The 18372-nt window shown below is 35.7% G+C and overlaps 1 protein-coding gene across 3 annotated transcripts in view; it reads left to right on the top strand.

Moving 5' to 3' along the window:
- UBE2E2 (ubiquitin conjugating enzyme E2 E2) overlaps positions 1 to 18372 on the top strand; it is a 351397-nt gene that overhangs the window by 297829 nt on the left and 35196 nt on the right. For all 3 annotated transcript variants that reach the window (XM_006735242.3, XM_081825770.1, XM_081825772.1), the window contains one exon: positions 16505 to 16652. In XM_006735242.3, the coding sequence (XP_006735305.1) occupies positions 16505 to 16652 (148 nt within the window). The remainder of the gene's footprint in view (positions 1 to 16504; positions 16653 to 18372) is intronic.

Genomic DNA, 18372 nt, shown 5'->3' with positions numbered 1-18372 from the left:
CCAAAACCTTTTTTTATAATTGGCAGCAAACATTCCTCAGAACCAGACAGTATTTATACTTCCCTAGAACCTAACATAGACCTATTTAGACTACAGGCATCAATAAATACCTTCTTGGTTTATTATTTTTAGAATTGATTATTTTGAAATTCTTGACAGGACAAAGAAGAAAGGAATAAGATTCATGACATATTTATTAATGCATCTTCTCAGAAAAAGATTCTCACCTACTAGGTAGTATTTACTTGTATAAATGCTGACAAGTGAGTTGAGTTATATTTGAGCAAGTATTGGGGGGCTAGAGGAGTACTCGTAACTATCTAAAATAGTTGACTCTAACCAATACCAAAAACCACTGTCTGGTCATCTCAAGCATATTCCTGAGAGTAAATATCCTAAAATTTCCAAATTAAATTTAAATTTAAATACAAATCAAATAGGAAATCAATAAATTTATTCAGAAAACTTTTCTTCTTCCACACTTACTCCTACTTCCTATTTGGGGATTGAGGAGGAAACACAAACATTTGATAGCTGAAAGCTTTTTATAGAAAATCACTGTTTTTTCATTCACTCATTAAATATATATCCACGCCCTATTAGATGTGTGGCAGTGCGGATATTGTGGAGATCACAAAGAATTTCCCACATGCCTTGCCCTCAGATTCCCTTCAGTCTAGGTAGGAATAAAGAAATATACATACACACAAAAGAGTAAGCCTAAACGTAAAGAAGTTTAGAAAAAGCATTGAGTACTATGATTGGAAATGGCAGGGGAATGCTTCATAAAAGAACTGTCCATGAAAGATGGATAGCATTTCCATAGGTAAAAGAAAATGTCAAGTTTTTAAGATGGAAGATGGCAGAACTTTGAAGTGTGGAAAAAACAAGCTTATTCTACCAACCATGTTCTAAGCTTAGCAATCTATTACATATATGGCACTTGAATTTAGAGAAATACCACATTTAGAGCAATATACTTGGGTATCATTTGAAACTTTGAAAATAGGAAAAATCTCAGCATTAACAGTTAGTGAATCTGAACACTGTAAGTTTGAATTTTTTTTTAAGATTTTATTTATGTATTAGAGAAAGAGAGAGCACAAGCAGGGGGAGGGGCAAAGGGAGAGGGACAAGCAGACTCCCCGCAGAGGGGTTAGCCCATAGCAGGGAGTCCCACACAGGGCTCCATCCCAGGACTCCAAGATCATGACCTGAGCCAAAGGCAGATGCTTAACCATCTGAGCTACCCAGGTTCCCCATAGGTTTGAATTTTTTTAATAAAAAGTTGAAAAGAATGATCTAAAACTAAATGAGCTAGGTAAATTTCCTCATAGAGGCACATACAACATGTACACACCTATTATTTTGGAACACTATTATTGGAAAAATTGGGAATAGTGAGGGAAAACTTCCTAAAAGAAATATTATTTAACTAGTCCATGATATCTTAACATCTTTCATGAATTGATTCTTATGGTCAGTGAAAAAAACAGTCACTCCTAACCAGGCCAAAAATAATCCATTATGTGATTATAAAGTAGTGATACAGTTTTTAAATACATGCCTGAGAAATGAATCTTTTTAATTTATAGTTTTATGACATCCAAGAAGGTCAAACCATCTATCTGTTAGAGTTGTGGGGCCTCTGAATACATACGTCTTTGAAGACCTTAGAACTTGTCAGGGTGATGGTCAGCATAACTACCTTACTGTGATGATACATTAGTTTCTGCTGCAAACAAGAGGTTGTTGTCTTAGTCCTTTAATCTACATATCATTATTTCTGACCAAAAAAAGGAAAAAAGTCATGAAAAACTGACCAATTCAGGCCTTTGAAGAAAAGTAAGTTATCCTAATACTGTCAGGACAAAAGTACATGAATATTCTTATAAGGGGGAAAAAAGACAGTTTGTTAGTCACTTTTACTCAGCTCAAATTTTTAAATTCTTTGTACTATCTATTTGAAGTAGATACAATGTAGGGCTATGTGTCATACTTCTAGAATGTCAGGTCTGTTTTCTAATCTGAAGGATCTATGAAGTATTCTTTTTTTTTTTTTTAAAGATTTTATTTATTTATTCATTCATTAGAGACAGAGAGAGAGAGGCAGAGGGAGAAGCAGGCTCCCAAGGAGCAGGGAGCCCGATGCGGGACTCGATCCCAGGACCCTGAGATCATGACCTGAGCCGAAGGCAGACGCTTAACCATCTGAGCCACCCAGGCGCCCTCTATGAAATATTCTTAATCCCAACTCTACAGTTAATGTTTGATATTTATAATCACTGTTGACTAAAATATTAGTTATAAGACTTTGAAAGTTGCCCTACAGCAAAATTTGAATAACAAAATAACACATTTTTTTTAAAAGATTTTATTTATTTATTTATTTGAGAGAGAGAGGGAGAACACAAGCAGGGGGAGCGGCAGAGGGAGAGGGAGAAGCAGGCTCCCCGCTGAACAGGGAGCCTGACATGAGACATGGGACTCCATTCCAGGACCCTGGGATCATGACCTGAGCTGAAGGCAGACACTTAACTGAGTAAGCCAGTCAGGTACCCCCAAAATAACACATTTCTTTATCAACTTTATACATTGGGCAATTATTCCCTCCTACCCCCGCCCCCCCGCAGTAAAAGTCACTTAAACCCAACTGTTGAAACATCAGAAGTTCTCAGTTGGTTGTCATTTTTAATTGCCGTATGTATGCCTCTTTTCAAATGTAAATATTCTGTATTTTTCCAGTTCATTGTTTACTGAACACATGCATGTTGACATCCTACTCTCCCCTCTAGGGGATTTAAATCAGTATCAGATAAAATCCTTGTTCTTAAGGACTTTATATAAATTTGTTCCCTTTATAAATATTCATTGCTAGCTTGTCTACAGAAAATTCATTTCTAAAATCTTTATTTAGCTATATGTACAGTTATCAGTTTCGTAAAATTAAGTTGGCACTATTTATAAAAAAGCCTTCCACTCAGGATTGAGTTCCGCATTGGGCTCCCTCCTCAGTGGGGAGTCCGCTTCTCCCTCTGCCTCTGCCCCTCCGCCCACTCATGCTCTCTCTCTTTCTCTCTCTCAAGTAAATAAAATCTTAAAAAAAAAAAAAAGAAATTCCTCTTAATATCAGATATTCCTTCAGCAAAACAAACAAGTAATTCTTGAATACTGTCCTGGAGGACAAAAAGAAATATATTGGCGGTAGTTCTTGATATGAGGTAAAAGTCTACGTACCTCTTTTTTGATTTGAGAGAAACATATTCATCCTTATAAGGATGCCTCAATCCAAAGAATCAAGATAAGAGTGGCTACCTTGGACTGTCAATTATATATTTACCATTCACCTTTTCCTCTCTCTGCTCTTCTCAGCAAGGTGGGTTCCAGGAGGTGATTAGGGCCTTGGTCAGAAATGGTTCTTCAGCCATTTCTGGTGGTTCTTTGCCTGAAGCATCTGATTCCTCCTTTCCTTTCATACCTGCTCAGATTGTGGTTTGAGTTGCCCATCTTTTCTCCATTCCCCCCTTTTTTTGTTTGTTTGTTTATTTCACCTGTATTCATTTATCTCTTGGTTTGGTCACTATTAAAATCGTGTACAAAAAAAAACTTCCATGGTGTTGACCATAGAAAAGCCATTCTGTGAACTTAGGAATAAGTAGTGTCATCAGCCATAAAGGATTCATTCCATGCATGAGGTGTTAGTTTAAGAAGGAACACTGTGTAGGGGCACCTGGGTGGATCAGTCAGTTGAGTGTCTGGCTCCTCATTTCAGCTCCAGTGTGATCTCACAGTTGTGAGATGGAGCCTGTGTGGGGCTCCATGCTCAGTGGGGAGTCTCCTTGAAGATTCTCTCTCTCCCTCTCCCTGTGTGCCCCCACCCCCTGCTTGCGCACAGGCAACACACTCTCCCTCTCTTTTTAAAATAAATAAAATCTTTAAAAAAAAAAAGGAATGCTATGTAACAACCCTATTACAGATTCCTAAATACCCCTTTCATCATTGCACTCCCATGATCAAAAACTACAGAGTAACAGACAACTTATTTTATTGTTCAACACCCACTCCTTCATTCTCTCAGTCAGACTTCGACCTTATTTTACTTTTTTAATAAGCTACCTGGTTAGCTATCCATTAATAGTGTACAGTATCATTCATTACATCTATTCTCCACAGATGTCTAAAGATTATTCACTAGGATATTCTAAATGCTGAGATTTAAATTATTCAAAGATAGATAAATCTTAAGTGACAATTTTCAAGTCATGTTAAAATATTATTTGTTTACTTTTTTTTAACTGACTTGGTTTTTCTTGCCTTCAGTAATCTCAGAAATGACAGGTCATTTGGCATAAGAACAATGATAATAATAGTGAATGTCATTATTTCTTCTCTTTGCTTAACACTTTACATGAATTCTCATTTTACTAGAACTTGATCTGAAGAAGCTACTAAATCCCTACAACATTAGCTTTTCTGTGTGAAGTCAACTGTTAGATCTAAAAATCATATAAATTTCTTTATTCTCTTCCCAGTTTCTAAAAACTCTCTCTGGGGTTATGGTGGGTGGGGGTGTGTGTGTGTGTGTGTGTGTGTGTGTGTGTGTTTATTTTGTTTCCTTCCTTCTTATAACGTCTTTATTTACTATTGAGATTGCCTCAACTACGCACATTTGAATTCCTGTCAACTTGTGTCTCAGTTTCTTTATCCATAAATGAGGAAAATAATAGTACCTACCTCACAGGGTCATTGTGAATATTAAGTTATGTAATAAATGCAGATCACTTAGAACAGTGCCGAGCATATAAACATTACATAACTGTTAGCCATTTTTAATTTTTATTATTATTTTTTTGGTTACAATGTTCTATGATATATACATGCTGTATTTTTTTATTTCATGGTATAAACAGAAAAACCAGTACCTTTCCCTCTCTAGCATACATACGTGCAAAGTTTGGAAACTTTTGAACACTGCCACTTTCAAAGAATGTCTCTTTTGTGTGTAATATAGCACTTACTGAGAGAGTGGGCATTCAGCCAACTCTGTAATTGCTGTTAATTTACTGTGTCATTAACAGAATTAGTCATTGTTTCATTTTCTACTGTGTTAAAATATAGTTTACTTCAACACTGTTGTGGGCTATATGAAAAATCAAATTGTCATTTCCAGCAAGTTATGATGAATACTTTGTATTGTGTTGTATGTATATTGAATTATTAATCTCTTAAGTAACTGCCACTTCATATGTCTACAAACATAAAATGTAGTACTTCTTTCCCAAAGGATAAAGGAAGCCTGTATATTATTTCCATTTTACCTTTAGGAAGTCTGTAAATATGCTACATTTTATATAATTGCCTTGGGTAGTGTGAGACCTATAAAAAATGTGAACAAAATAAAAAGGAGGGCATTCTCCTTATGTTTATGTTTATCTCACTGTCTCTAATTTAATAGCAAGTGTCATATGGTTGGCCATTTATTATCCATTAATCCATTAAGTATCTCAGCTGTTGTGCTTCGGAATTAATTGTCATTATGTATGAGACACTTTTGCAGTTATAAAGCAGAAATGAATCATCTTGTCTTAGCAATGTAGGTTCATTGGACATCTGTTAAATTATGTTTTCTCTTTGCAGTACTAATTAATAAGTAAGTGATGTTGGATCAACATAGCCCCACATAATGGTTTTAAGTTCAGTGTTCCAGAGCAGCTGTTCTAGTATTTTATGGGGATGGGGGTTGGGGAGTGATGCCTCTGGTGGAAATATTAAACTCAGAGAGCTTTGGGTTTTAGTTTTGATGGACCCCCAGGCATTGATGGATTGTGTATATGCTCAATGGAACTAAAATAATGGGAATGCTTAAGTGATATTTTGTGTACATGTTTGAGTTCAGATACCAGATTATCCTTTCTCCCTCAATTGCTGGGGATTCAGCAGTTTTTGAATCCATATATAATTATGTTACTGGAAAAATTGGCCAAGTCATGAAAACCCATTTGTAGAAAACTCATACAACCAGCTTAAAAAAAAAAAAATCCTTAATTGTTTTAAAGTACCATGTTACTTTTTTAAGTGGCCTTTAAAAGGCCGTTAAAATCCAAGCCTTCGAATGGTAAAGTACTCCTAGGAGTGTGCCACTTCTAGAGCTTTGTCAAGTTTCTTTTCTTTCTTTTTTAACTGATTGAGGAAGGAAACCTCTGTATGCATGCCAAATAAGCATTGATTGAGCTAGTTTCAAGTTAGTGTCTTTAACAGATAGTATTTTGTTCAAAATAAAGTAATTGAGACATCGTCTATAAGAGATTTTTATACAGATTTAAATATAAATCAACTCTTCCTAAGGGATGACTCTATATTGCCTTATATTTTGGCATATATGACACAATCTGGTCTCAAACTAGTGTTGTCCTTGAGGCCCATGAAGAAGCAAATGCAGAATACCACAGTCTAAGGTACATGGTACTTCTACAGAAAAATAAATACTATGCACTGAGGATGAACTCATATTCAGATTACAGTCCACCCTATGGTATGATCCTACCATAAAAGAGAATCAGCTGCAGTACCATTTCTGGAACTTGAGTCAGTAGAACAAGTCAAAATAGGTGAGATAATTTTTTAAAGAGAAAAAGATGGAGGGGGACCTGGGTGGCTCAGTCATTTAAGTGTCCAACTCTTGATTTCATCTCAGGTCATGATCTCAGGGTTGTGAGATCCAGCCCCTCACTGTGCATGGAGCTACTAAAGATTCACTCTTTCCTTCTCTCTCTGCCTCTCCTTCCCCAAAAAAGAGAAAAAAATGGAATAGGAAATGTAATGAGAGAACAAGTCACTAATAAAAAACACAAATTTGGAAAAAGAATCAAATTGAATCTCATTCAATACAGATATATTCCTGAAACATTCTATGTAAATTAATTTTTATAAGTTAGATAAGAAGGAATCTAATTATTGGTCCCTAATAAAGTCATACCAAGTATCTTCCCTTGCAGGGCTTGGGTGTAATCAGGTGCTGCACGGTAGGAAAGTGCCCTGGGGATTGAATATGATGTTCTATCTTCAAGAGAGGAGATTTTCTAGTTGCATGTTTTTCTTCATCTGTACTTAAAAGGAACTGAGAAAGACTTTTTAAATTTAAATATCTATGCTCTAAAGTTTTTTTTATTATTCATCATTTAAATAGTATTTGAAATCTTTTTTAAAAAACGGCTCTGTCCTGTAGTTAAACATAGCATGCTCTACAGTCAGGTGTAGCAGGATGGGCGTCATCTTTACACATGATAGTTTCTAAGTAATGTTTAATTTTAATTCCTTTACTGCCAGTTATGAGAGAAGAAATATATTTCCAGGTTTTTTTTTTTTTAATTTGGGAAGGGGTTTGGTCTGGTTTTGCTAATGTTGTGACAAAGAAACTCTTAGAGTTTCTTTAAGATTTGTGATTTCTTCTCACTTATGATGGGTTATTCCAGTTTTTATTTTGTCTTAGGATGTGGTGGTTATTGGTGCAGTGCTCTTAAGTCCCTTTTAAGAAAAGAGCACTCAAAATCTCAAAAAGGGTAGTAGTACTGACATTTTTAAAATGTGTACTAACAAATTATTCAAATAAGCTAGTTTCATGGTGAGCCTTCAGCCAAGATCCATTTGAATGATGTTAACCCTGCTATTTTTGGACCTTTGTTACATGATTCACTGATTTATGTCACAGGAGCTCCAAATATTTCCTCTCTGGGTCTCCACGGAAAAGTATTTTTAAGAGGAATGTATTTCTCACTGATCTCATACTTCCCCAGTAAAATCACCATGTCATTTATCTCCTGATGAAACATTTTTTGAAAAATGAAATCTATGTGCAAAATAGAGGTTATTTCTGAAATACTATTTTAAATGATCATTTTTTTAAAAGATTTTATTTATTTATTTGACAGAGAGAGACACAGCGAGAGAGGGAACACAAGCAGGGGGAGTGGGAGAGGGAGAAGCAGGATCCCCACGGAGCGGGGAGCCCGATGTGGGGCTTGATCCCAGGACCCTGGGATCATGACCTGAGCCGAAGGCAGACGCTTAACCAACTGAGCCTCCCAGACGCCCCTTAAATGATCATTTTTAATGTCATTATCAACTTTCCAGCTTGGAGGTGTTTCTTTACTTTAAAACATTTTCCTAAATTGTCTGGAATCAGTTTGGCAGAAATACTTTATTAAAATATTTTCTTCTCTATCTGTACTCATACCTTACATGATTTCTCTGCCTTTACAAAACCACTTTTTGTCTGTATGTGGAATGTTGTCCTTACCCTAGAGCAAAGGAGTGGTACAAAGAAAATACATTTAAAACTCAGGTGATAGGGGAATTATTACATGAACACATGGGTTTTGAAATAGCCTTGTAAAACTGGGAGACGTGAAGAGGGGAAGAGACTAGCACTGCTTGAATTTCTGCTGAGTGCCGGCCATGGTATTAGAATTTCTTGTGTACTTCAGTCTTCACAGCCACTGTGGGAATAGCTAGTATTTTTCCCCATGTTAAGATGAGGAAACTGAATCTCAAACAGGCTACATTGATTCATCCAAAGTCAGAATTCCAGCTCAAGTCCAGTGAGCTCCCAAAACCACATATTCTTTTCATAATATAACTCTTGGATCTTGGAACTAGAATGGGCCTGAGAATAATCTAATTTAAATCTCATTTTGTCAGGAAATAGGGGCTCAGAGTAGCAAAGTGACTTCTAGATCATTCACAACTTAGTAGCATTGTTTTATGCTATAGTCAGCATAAAGAATTCTGTTAACTCTTTCTAAAATTATTTTTAAGGAGAAGTGATTCTGTGAAGTATAGAAAGAGCACAGCTACATTTTAAGTTACCTTTTAAGGTAAAGTAATAGTGCAGCTGGAAAATATACATACATGTATTGTTTCCTATTACAGCTGTAACAAATTGACACAAACTCGGAGGCTTAAAACAATATGAATTTCTTGTCCTACAGTTCTGGATGTCAGAAAACTCAAAGTGTCAGCAAGGCTGCGTTCCTTTTTGAGGTTTTAAGGGGAAATTCATTTCTTTGCCTCTTCTAGCTTCTTGAGGCCAACTGTGTTGCTTGGATCATGGCCCCATCACTCTGGCTTCTTGCTTCCTCACCTCACTTTGACTCCTTGACATCCCCTACTTCCCTTCCTGCTTCCCTCTCACAAAGCTCTTGTGATTTATATCCAGCCCACCTATATAATCCCGGAGTAATTACCCCATCTCAGGAGCCTGAACTTATTCACACCTGCAAAGTCCCTTTTACCATGTAAGGGTAACGTTATTCACAGGTTCCAGGGATTAGGATGTGGACATCTTTGGGGTAATAAAGCATTATCCTGTCTACCACATACATACACACCCACATGCCTCTGTTGTATGTTTATATATCACACATCAATTAAAACGCTTCTCATCCAGAGTCATCTAGGAATTAGATATTCTGGGTAAACAAGTTTTCTGTATCACTATATCCAAATCATTTTTAAAATTTCCTTAATATATGGAAAATGTTCTAAAATGTGCTGTCTTCCCTGCCTTTGAAAACAGTATAATATAATTTTACCTCTCCTTGAGGAATGATAGCTATCATAAACATCAGTATTGAGCTGTGCTTCAAACACAGCAATAAATGCAAATGCAGGTGTAGGTTGTGTGATATACAGAACTCAGTGAGTATTAAGCGCTGCATGGAACTGGAATTTTCTTTATGGTCATTTTTTATCATTTTTTTTTTTGTCGAAGGTTGAAATGAAGGATGTACTGCCATCCAGCCCCCTGAACAAGATAACATGATGGTCTTTCTATAAAATTGAGTCAGATATGAGCAGTCTTCTGTAGAATGATGGTGGCATCTCAGCCTCTAAAAATCTCCTTCTAACATGTACAAATCCCTTGATATTTGTCATTATTCAAAACATCATTTTCTATTTCTATATCACTAATGTCTAAAAGGACTACAGACAATTCCTTATCAATTTACATATATTCTTTCATTTTCCCTTTTTGTTGATAGGGTCTGGAAGAGAATGCTGGCTGTTTCAAGAGCTGTTATTAGCAAGTTTTTACCTTGATTGTGGAACACTTTTGCTGATCTGACCAGGCCACATGTTTTTTTTTAATTTTCTTTATTATTTAAATAGGCAATAGTAACAAATATGTCTTGCTTTCTCAGGTTATTCTCCCCTGTTTTCAGTCTACTATAAGTTGTGGTTCTAAAATGTTCTTTGAATTGTGTAAGAATGTTGAATCACAGACCTGTACCTCTGAAACAAATAATACATTATATGTTAAAAAAAAAAAAAAGATAGTAGGAAGGGAGAAATGAAGGAGGGGAAATCAGAGGGGGAGACAAACCATGAGAGACTATGGACTCTGGGAAACAAACTGAGGGTTCTAGAGGCGTGGGGGGTGGGAGGTTGGGTTAGCCTGGTGATAGGTATTAAAGAGGGCACGTTCTTCATGGAGCACTGGGTGTTATATGCAAACAATCATGGAACACTGCATCAAAAACTAATGATGTAATGTATGGTGATTAGCATAACATAATAAAATAAAAAATAAATAAAATGTTCTTTTACCTAAAGAACAATAAGATGTTACGACCCCTCAGAAAGATACTTGTCTGTTTGAGCACTAGCCTGTGATTTGTTAGCATTTGTTCAGCAAACAATGGGCTCTTTCTATGTGCCAAGCACTGCATTAGACATCAGTTGAAAGAAAATACTTTCATGGGTAATTCACCGTTTCATGAGGAGGTCCTGTGGCAAGTGTGATACTAGAAGTAAGAGTGTGATAAGGGAACCCTGAAGAGGTCATAACTTACATTACAATAGGTAAATGTGTGACACTTCTTAAAACTCTGATCATCAACTTTTTTTCCGGTTCAAATGGTGGTATTTGTGGAAAATAAACTCAAAATGGATTAAAGACCCAAATGTAAGACCTGAAACCATGAAACTCCTAGAAGAGAACACAAGCAGTAATTTCACTGACATTGACCTTAGCAACATTTTTCTAAGTATGTCTCCTAAGGCAAGGGAAACAAAAACAAACTGTTGGGACTACACCAAAATAAAAAGCTTTTGCACAACAAAGGAAACCGTCAACAACAACAACAAAAAAAGGCAGCTCACTGAATGGAAGAAGATATTTGCAAATGATATATCTCATAAAGGGTTAATATCCACAATATATCAACCACTTATACAACTCAACACCAAAAAAATCAGACAATATGATTAAAATATGGGCAGAGGACCTGAATAAACAGTTTTCCCAAAGAAGACATACAGATGGCCAACAGACACGTGGAAAGATGTTCAACATCACTAATCATCAGCCAATGTGGAAAACAGTATGGAGGTTCCTCAAAAAATTAAAAATGGAAACACCATATGATTTAATAACCACTACTGGGTATTTACCCAAAGAAAATGAAAACACTAATTCGAAAAGACATAAGCAACCCAAGAGCCCTTCAATAGGTGAATGGATGAAGAAGATGTAGTATGTATATATACAGTAGAATATTAACCATAAAAAAAGGATGAGATCTTGCCATTTGCCACAATGTGGATGGACCTAGAGGGTATTATGTTTAGTGAAGTAAGTTAAAGAAAGACAAATACCATATGATTTCACTTATGTGTGGAATCTAAAAAAAATCTATACAAATGAATAAACAAAAAGCAGAATCAGACCTTTAGAGAACAAACTGATGGTAACAGAGGGAAAGGGGTTAGGAATAGGCAAAATGGGTGGAGGGAAGTGGGAGATACAGACTCCACTTATGGAATGAATAAGTCACAGGAATTAAAGGGTACAGCATAGAGAATATAGTCAATGATACTTTAATAGCATTGTATGGTGGCTACACTTGTGGTGAGCAGAGCATAATGTATAGAGATGTTGAATGTCTGTGTTGTGCACCTGAAAGAAATGTAACATTGTATGTCAACCATACACAAATTAAAAAAATATATAAGTACTGGGCGCCTGGGTGGCTCAGTCGTTAAGCGTCTGCCTTCGGCTCAGGTCATGATCCCAGGGTCCTGGGATCGAGTCCCACATCGGGCTCCCTGCTCAGCGGGAGGCCTGCTTCTCCCTCTCCCACTCCCCCTGCTTGTGTTCCTGCTCTCGCTGTGTCTCTCTCTGTCAAATAAATAAATAAAATTTAAAAAAAAAAAATATATATATATATAAGTACTATTTGTGGGAGCCTAGAACATTAAAATATAGGAATAATCGAACTACCTGTTTGATTTAGTATGGTTTATTTATGAACACCTGTTGGGACAAAAGTTAACAAACATCACCAAAGTAGATCCTTTAATCGGTATTATAAAACATTAAAGTGTAAAGCCTTCTCTGTCCAAAAAATCCACAAGATTCTTTGCAAACTCATGCTTTATTTTTCATCCAACTATACTTCACTTTTAATGAAGTATCTCCACTTAAAATAGTCAACAATAAAAAACAATCTAATTAGAAAATGGGCAAAAGACATGAACATCCTTTTTTAAGAAAGAGGGTATCCAGATAGTAAATAAGCACATGAAAAAGTGTTCAACATCATTAGCAATTAGGAAAATGCAAATTAAAACCACAGTGTGTTACCAACCACTACATCCAATCAGAATGGCTAAAATAAAGCATAGTAAACTAAATGCTGGCAAGGATGCAGAGAAACTGATCACTCTGCTGGTGGCAATGTAAAATAGTTCAGATGCTCTGGAAAAAATTATGGCAGTTTCTTATAAAACTAAATATAAGCTTATCATACAACCCAACAATTGCATTTTTGGGCATTTATCTCAGAAATGAAAACTAAAGTTCACACACACACACACACACACATGTTCATGGCAGCTTTATTTGTGATAGCTAAAAACTGGAAACAGTCCATTTGTCCTTCAACAGTAAATGGTTCAACAAACTGGTACATCATACCATGGAATACTACCCAGCAATAAGAAGGAACAAACTTTTGATAATGCAACAACTTAGATGGATCTCAAGGGAATTGTGCAAGTAAAAAGAGCCAATTTCAAAAAATTACATTCTATATGATTCCATTTTTATAACATTCTTGAAATGACAAAATCATAGAGATGAAGTGGAGAGTAGTGGTTTGTCAAGAATCAAGGGAGGAAAGTGGGAAAGTGACTGCACCAGTTAAATGGTAGCACAGAGGATGTTTGTGAAGGAACTGTTCTGTATCTTGGCTGTAATTGTGATCATACAGATCTACATCTGATAAAATTGCATAGAAACAGGTGTACATGAGTGCATATAAAACTGGTGGTAAGTGGAAAAGGTCAGCGGACTGTATCAGTGTGAGTTTCCTGTGATACCATATTACAGTTCTGCAGGATGTTACCACTGGGGGAAAGTGGATGGAGGAACATATATGATCCATCGGTATTATTCTTACAACACAGTATGAATCTATAATTATCTCAAAATTAGAAGTAAAAAAAAAAAAACAGGCATTGAGGCTAAGTAGGAGAGTATGAGGCTTTGGGTCACAAAAGCTGTGTTCAAATTCTGGCTCCTCCACTTACCAACTGTGCAACCACATGCCAGTTCTTTAACCCCTCGGTGCCTTCATTTATTTTTTTTCTGCCATTTTATTGAGATATAATTGGCATAGAACACTATTTATTTTAGGTACGCAACATAATGATTTCTGTATGTATTGCAAAATGATTACCACAATAAGTTTAGTTAACATCCATCACCTCACAGAGTTACAGTTTCTTTATTTTAAAAGTAGGTACAATAATACTACTTACCTCTGAGTTATTTTGAGGATTAACTAGCTCCGAATAGCCAATCAGTATCTGATAGGTTTTTAAAACATTGTATATAAAAGCCACTTATCATTTACATTGGGTCATAAAAATATTTTGTCTTTTCATCTAGCACTTAAAGGAACAGGCACTCAGACCTCTCTGCAGAATTTTAATATTACTAGGTATTCTCCATTTCATTAAATTCTGCTCATGTATTTCTTTCTACTTTTATGGGATTAACTCTGTTCTTTTTCTTTCCTTAAATACTCATTAAATGTCTTTCCTCCTTTCTACTTTATGTATTTGAAACTATAGATTTCTTTTTGACAACTGTTTTAGCCAAATCACAAAGTTTGGTATTGGCAATTGTCATTCAGTTATAAATGTAGCTGATTTTTTTTTCTTTGATCCAAGAATTATTTGAAAAATGTGTTTTTCAGTTTCCCAAACACTTGATGGAGAATCTTTGTGGTCTTAATAATTCTTTGAAATATGTTAAGCTTCCTCTGTGGCATAGCATGTGATCAGTTTTTTATAAACGTTTCTTATGTGCTTGGAAAAGAATATATATTCTTTGTTGAGTGTGGAATTTCATCTTCGTTCAGTCCCTTCATTTTGTTAATTTGGTTGTTCCTATTTTCAGTATCCTTATTACGTTTTGGTCTGCATGACTTCAGTTACTGCAGCAAAATGTCCCTCTGATTGTAGATGTGTCATTTTCTCCTTATAATTCTGCTAAGTTTCACTTTTTATATTTTTGGCTATCTTGTTAAGTACAACAGATTCAGAATTGTTGTATTTTTCTGATGAATTGTTCATTTTATCATAATGCAGCAATCTTTATTCATTTTGCCTTAAACATATATATATATTTTGATCTGATAGTAATATAGCCATTTAAGCTCTTTTTCAATTGGTATTTGCATAGTACATACGCCCAGGATTTAGAATTCAGGGGAAACATTTTTCTCCTCACTTCAGAGCCTAGGCTTTCTCCAGCAAGTGTCTTTGCTATCTCTCCCAGAAGGCATTATCTTTTCAAGTCCCTCCATTTACTAAAAGACTAGCTGCTCAAGTGTCCTAATCTATGTAAGGGCTCTCAATTCCAGCCTCTTGCCACATGTAAACCTAAGGTTTCACCTTTCTCCATGAGGGCATCAAAACCCAAGCCTCCATTTTATCCAGACTGGCTACTATCCTTCCCCCCCTCTCTCTTCCGTAGGTCCCCCCCTGGTAGCTACACTGTCAGCTCATGTACTTACGGTAATTTTGGGTTTTCAATTCTGCCCTCTGGGGATTCTCTGTGCAAATTCAGCTATGCTTTTTTTTTTTTAATGTTATATTTTCTTCGTCATTGCTAGGTGTTTGGAATGTCTTTGTGTAGAAGGAATGTTGAAGTTATCTGTAAGGTCTGGCATGTTCCTAAAAGGGCTTTTTTTTTTTTTTTTTTTTTAGATTTTATTTATTTACTTGAGAGAGAGAGAATGAGCATGAGCATGAGTGGGGGGAGGGGCAGAGGAAGAAGCAGACTCCCCGCTGACCTGCTGAGTAGGGAGCCAGACATGGGCTCAATCCCAGGACCCTGAGATCATGACCTGAGTTGAAGACAGACACTTAACCGACTGAGCCACCTAGGTGCCCTAGAAGGGTAGTTCTTATTAGGAGTATTAATCTAGCCTGAGAATGGTACTGTGTTGTTCACTAATTGTAGAAGACGAGATCTGTCTGTCCTTTCTGAGTCTTGATTTTATAAATTAAGTAAATCTGATGTTTGAGTGGATGCTGGATGCCCTGGAGAGGTGGCAACAAAATCTGCCATGCATTTTTTGGCTCATCGCCATTTTGAACTTAGGGAACCAGAAGACTGTTCTTTAACACATCAAGATTTTTTTTATATTTCAACTTAAATTTTGAGAATACTTATAAACATGATATTAATAAATAGCGTTAAGATCTTATTATTGCTTACCTCAGACTTTTATAAAACAGAGTTTTACCAGAGTTATAAAACTGATTTAGACTTAACTTTTGAATTGAAGTTCTTTAAAAATGTTATAAACATGTTTCAAAATTATACCTAAACAAAGTGCAGTGGTGATCTAGCTATCATAGGACAGAGATAGGTTATGCTAATATTATATTCAAGATACAGAATTTAAGGAGGAAAAGGTTCATAAACTGTAACTAATATTTTTATAAACTATGTATATTATTTACATACATGCCTAATTCATGTTTTTAAACCATGACAAATAATATTTATGTCCTTTTTATAGTATTCCCATGCTGTTTCCAACTTTAAAATATACAAAATCCTTAAAACAAATGGACTCCAACAAGTTTCCTTTGAAATTTTTAATTTTGAAATTTTTTCTTTGAAATGTTTTTAGAAGTCACAGTTTTTCTCTTACGAACATTCCTACAATTGCACTAAGAGCAAATTCAGTCCCCAGAACATTAGTTAAGTAATCAGACTCTTCATCAAAAGCAAAAGGACATGATTTCGTTATTGGGGTTTAGTTCTTTGTGTCCAGAATAACAAATTCTAAAATAATGATTTTGTTTATTGATTTTTTTCATGTTCCTGAGGAACATTTAAGTATATGGTTCAACCAGCGACCCTTGGATTATTTTGTCTAATAAAAAGTATGTCTGTTCATAACAACTTTACATTTTCTTCTAGGTTACCTTCCGAACAAGAATCTATCACTGTAATATTAACAGCCAGGGCGTCATCTGTCTGGACATCCTAAAGGACAACTGGAGTCCAGCCCTAACAATTTCTAAAGTTCTCCTCTCCATCTGCTCACTTCTTACAGATTGCAACCCTGGTAAGAGACTTTAAGTCCAATACTGAATTCAAGTCTATTCAAGACTTAAATGTCAGACCTTAGTGAATTGTTTACTGCCACCACCACTACTACTGCTACTATAACTATTATTATTATTGATTTTAAATTTCCATGGTGTGTAACTGCTTTCTTTTTAAGTGGGTCTTCTCATTAGTCTTTTTAAGACCTATTACTTGCCAAGAAGGAAAAAGCATAGTGTGATAAAAAGTAATGAAAAATCATTTTGGATTGGGAAATGCATTTAAAGAATGCGTTACATTCTGCTGCCAAATAATAATAAAAATTCAAATTGAATGGCTTAATCTTTAATTAGATGCCTACCAGAAGATGTTAATTTGAGAAATGTAGGCTATTAAAATCTGATAACAACCAAGCAGCACCATGCAGACGTGACCTTGTTGGCATTTTAATAACCATGCGTCCTTTCAAGCTAATAGAACAGGAAAGCTGAATGGTCCTCAACTAGGAAATAACTTCCCAGGAAAACTAAAGAGAGTTTATGGCCACGCCTTTGTGGCTTTTGCTGGTGTGCTTAATGCTGAAAGTTCTTACTTTCTTTGTTGTCCTAGATGTATGATTATGTGTCTTTGACCAGCTTCTTTTAACCAGAAGACCAACTGCCAATTTTTTACATATTTGGGTTTATTTTGGAAACTACAAAAATCCAAAGGTCGCTACAGAGTTTTCATTGATGTTTTCAATGAGAAACTCTTCTTTGAGTATTTAATTAGTAGTGTTAATATTTCGTGAGGTTCTATCTTCCACGTTCAGGAATAAACTCTGTTCACGGGGGGTAAGTGAAGTTTTAGACAAGAGAGAAATGACAGAGGGGAATCAGGGTCTCTTTTAGGCTCCTGGCTTGTTTATAAAATATAAATTGTAATTATAAATTATCCGTTCAAATTCTGTGTGTTATTTTTCAATAGTAGAAACTTTTTAAAATAAGGATATATAAAAATACTTCAACCAAAAGGAAAATAAAATGTAATTGTGCAAGATCATTATGTTTTTTAAATTATTTCTTACTTTTACCCCAGATAGTGAAGTTCAGTAATGCTGCACTAATTTAAAACTGAATGACATATACTGTGTTCTGTCTCATTCCTATTTCAATCCCATTTGTCTATATGACTTTGTAAAACTTCATTTAGAGGTAATGTCATCAAAAGACATTTTTTGTGTGATATGAGGCCTAAACCAGGTAGTCCTCCTGGAAATGGTGGACATGGAACTGCATCTGCCTCCCCACTCCCAAAAGAGTACTTCTGGGCTTTGCTGAAATTTAGAGGGGAGTGGTATTTTCAGAGAAAATTTTATTTTGAGAAGTAAATCACTTATTCAAGAAACTTTTGACATGAGGTCATCATGCTTTACACCTTAAACTTAGTGGTGTTTTATGTCAAATATATCTCAATAAAACTAGGGGGAGAAAAGAAAGAAACTTTTGAGACCGTAGTATTTATGAGGCACTTCTGAGCACTAGATGAATATCCTCACTTCTTTTTTTTTTTTTTTAAAGATTTTATTTATTTATCTGAGACAGAGAGAATGAGAGAGACAGAGAGCACATGAGAGGGGGGAAGGTCAGAGGGAGAAGCAGGCTCCCTGCCGAGCAGGGAGCCCGATGTGGGACTCGATCCAGGGACTCCAGGATCATGACCTGAGCCGAAGGCAGTCGCTTAACCAACTGAGCCACCCA

The sequence above is a fragment of the Leptonychotes weddellii genome, chromosome 1 (assembly GCF_054177405.1).
Source record: "Leptonychotes weddellii isolate Sample4059 chromosome 1, ASM5417740v2, whole genome shotgun sequence".
Classification (NCBI taxonomy): Eukaryota; Metazoa; Chordata; class Mammalia; order Carnivora; family Phocidae; genus Leptonychotes; species Leptonychotes weddellii.
This window is presented reverse-complemented; position numbering and strand designations above follow the sequence as displayed.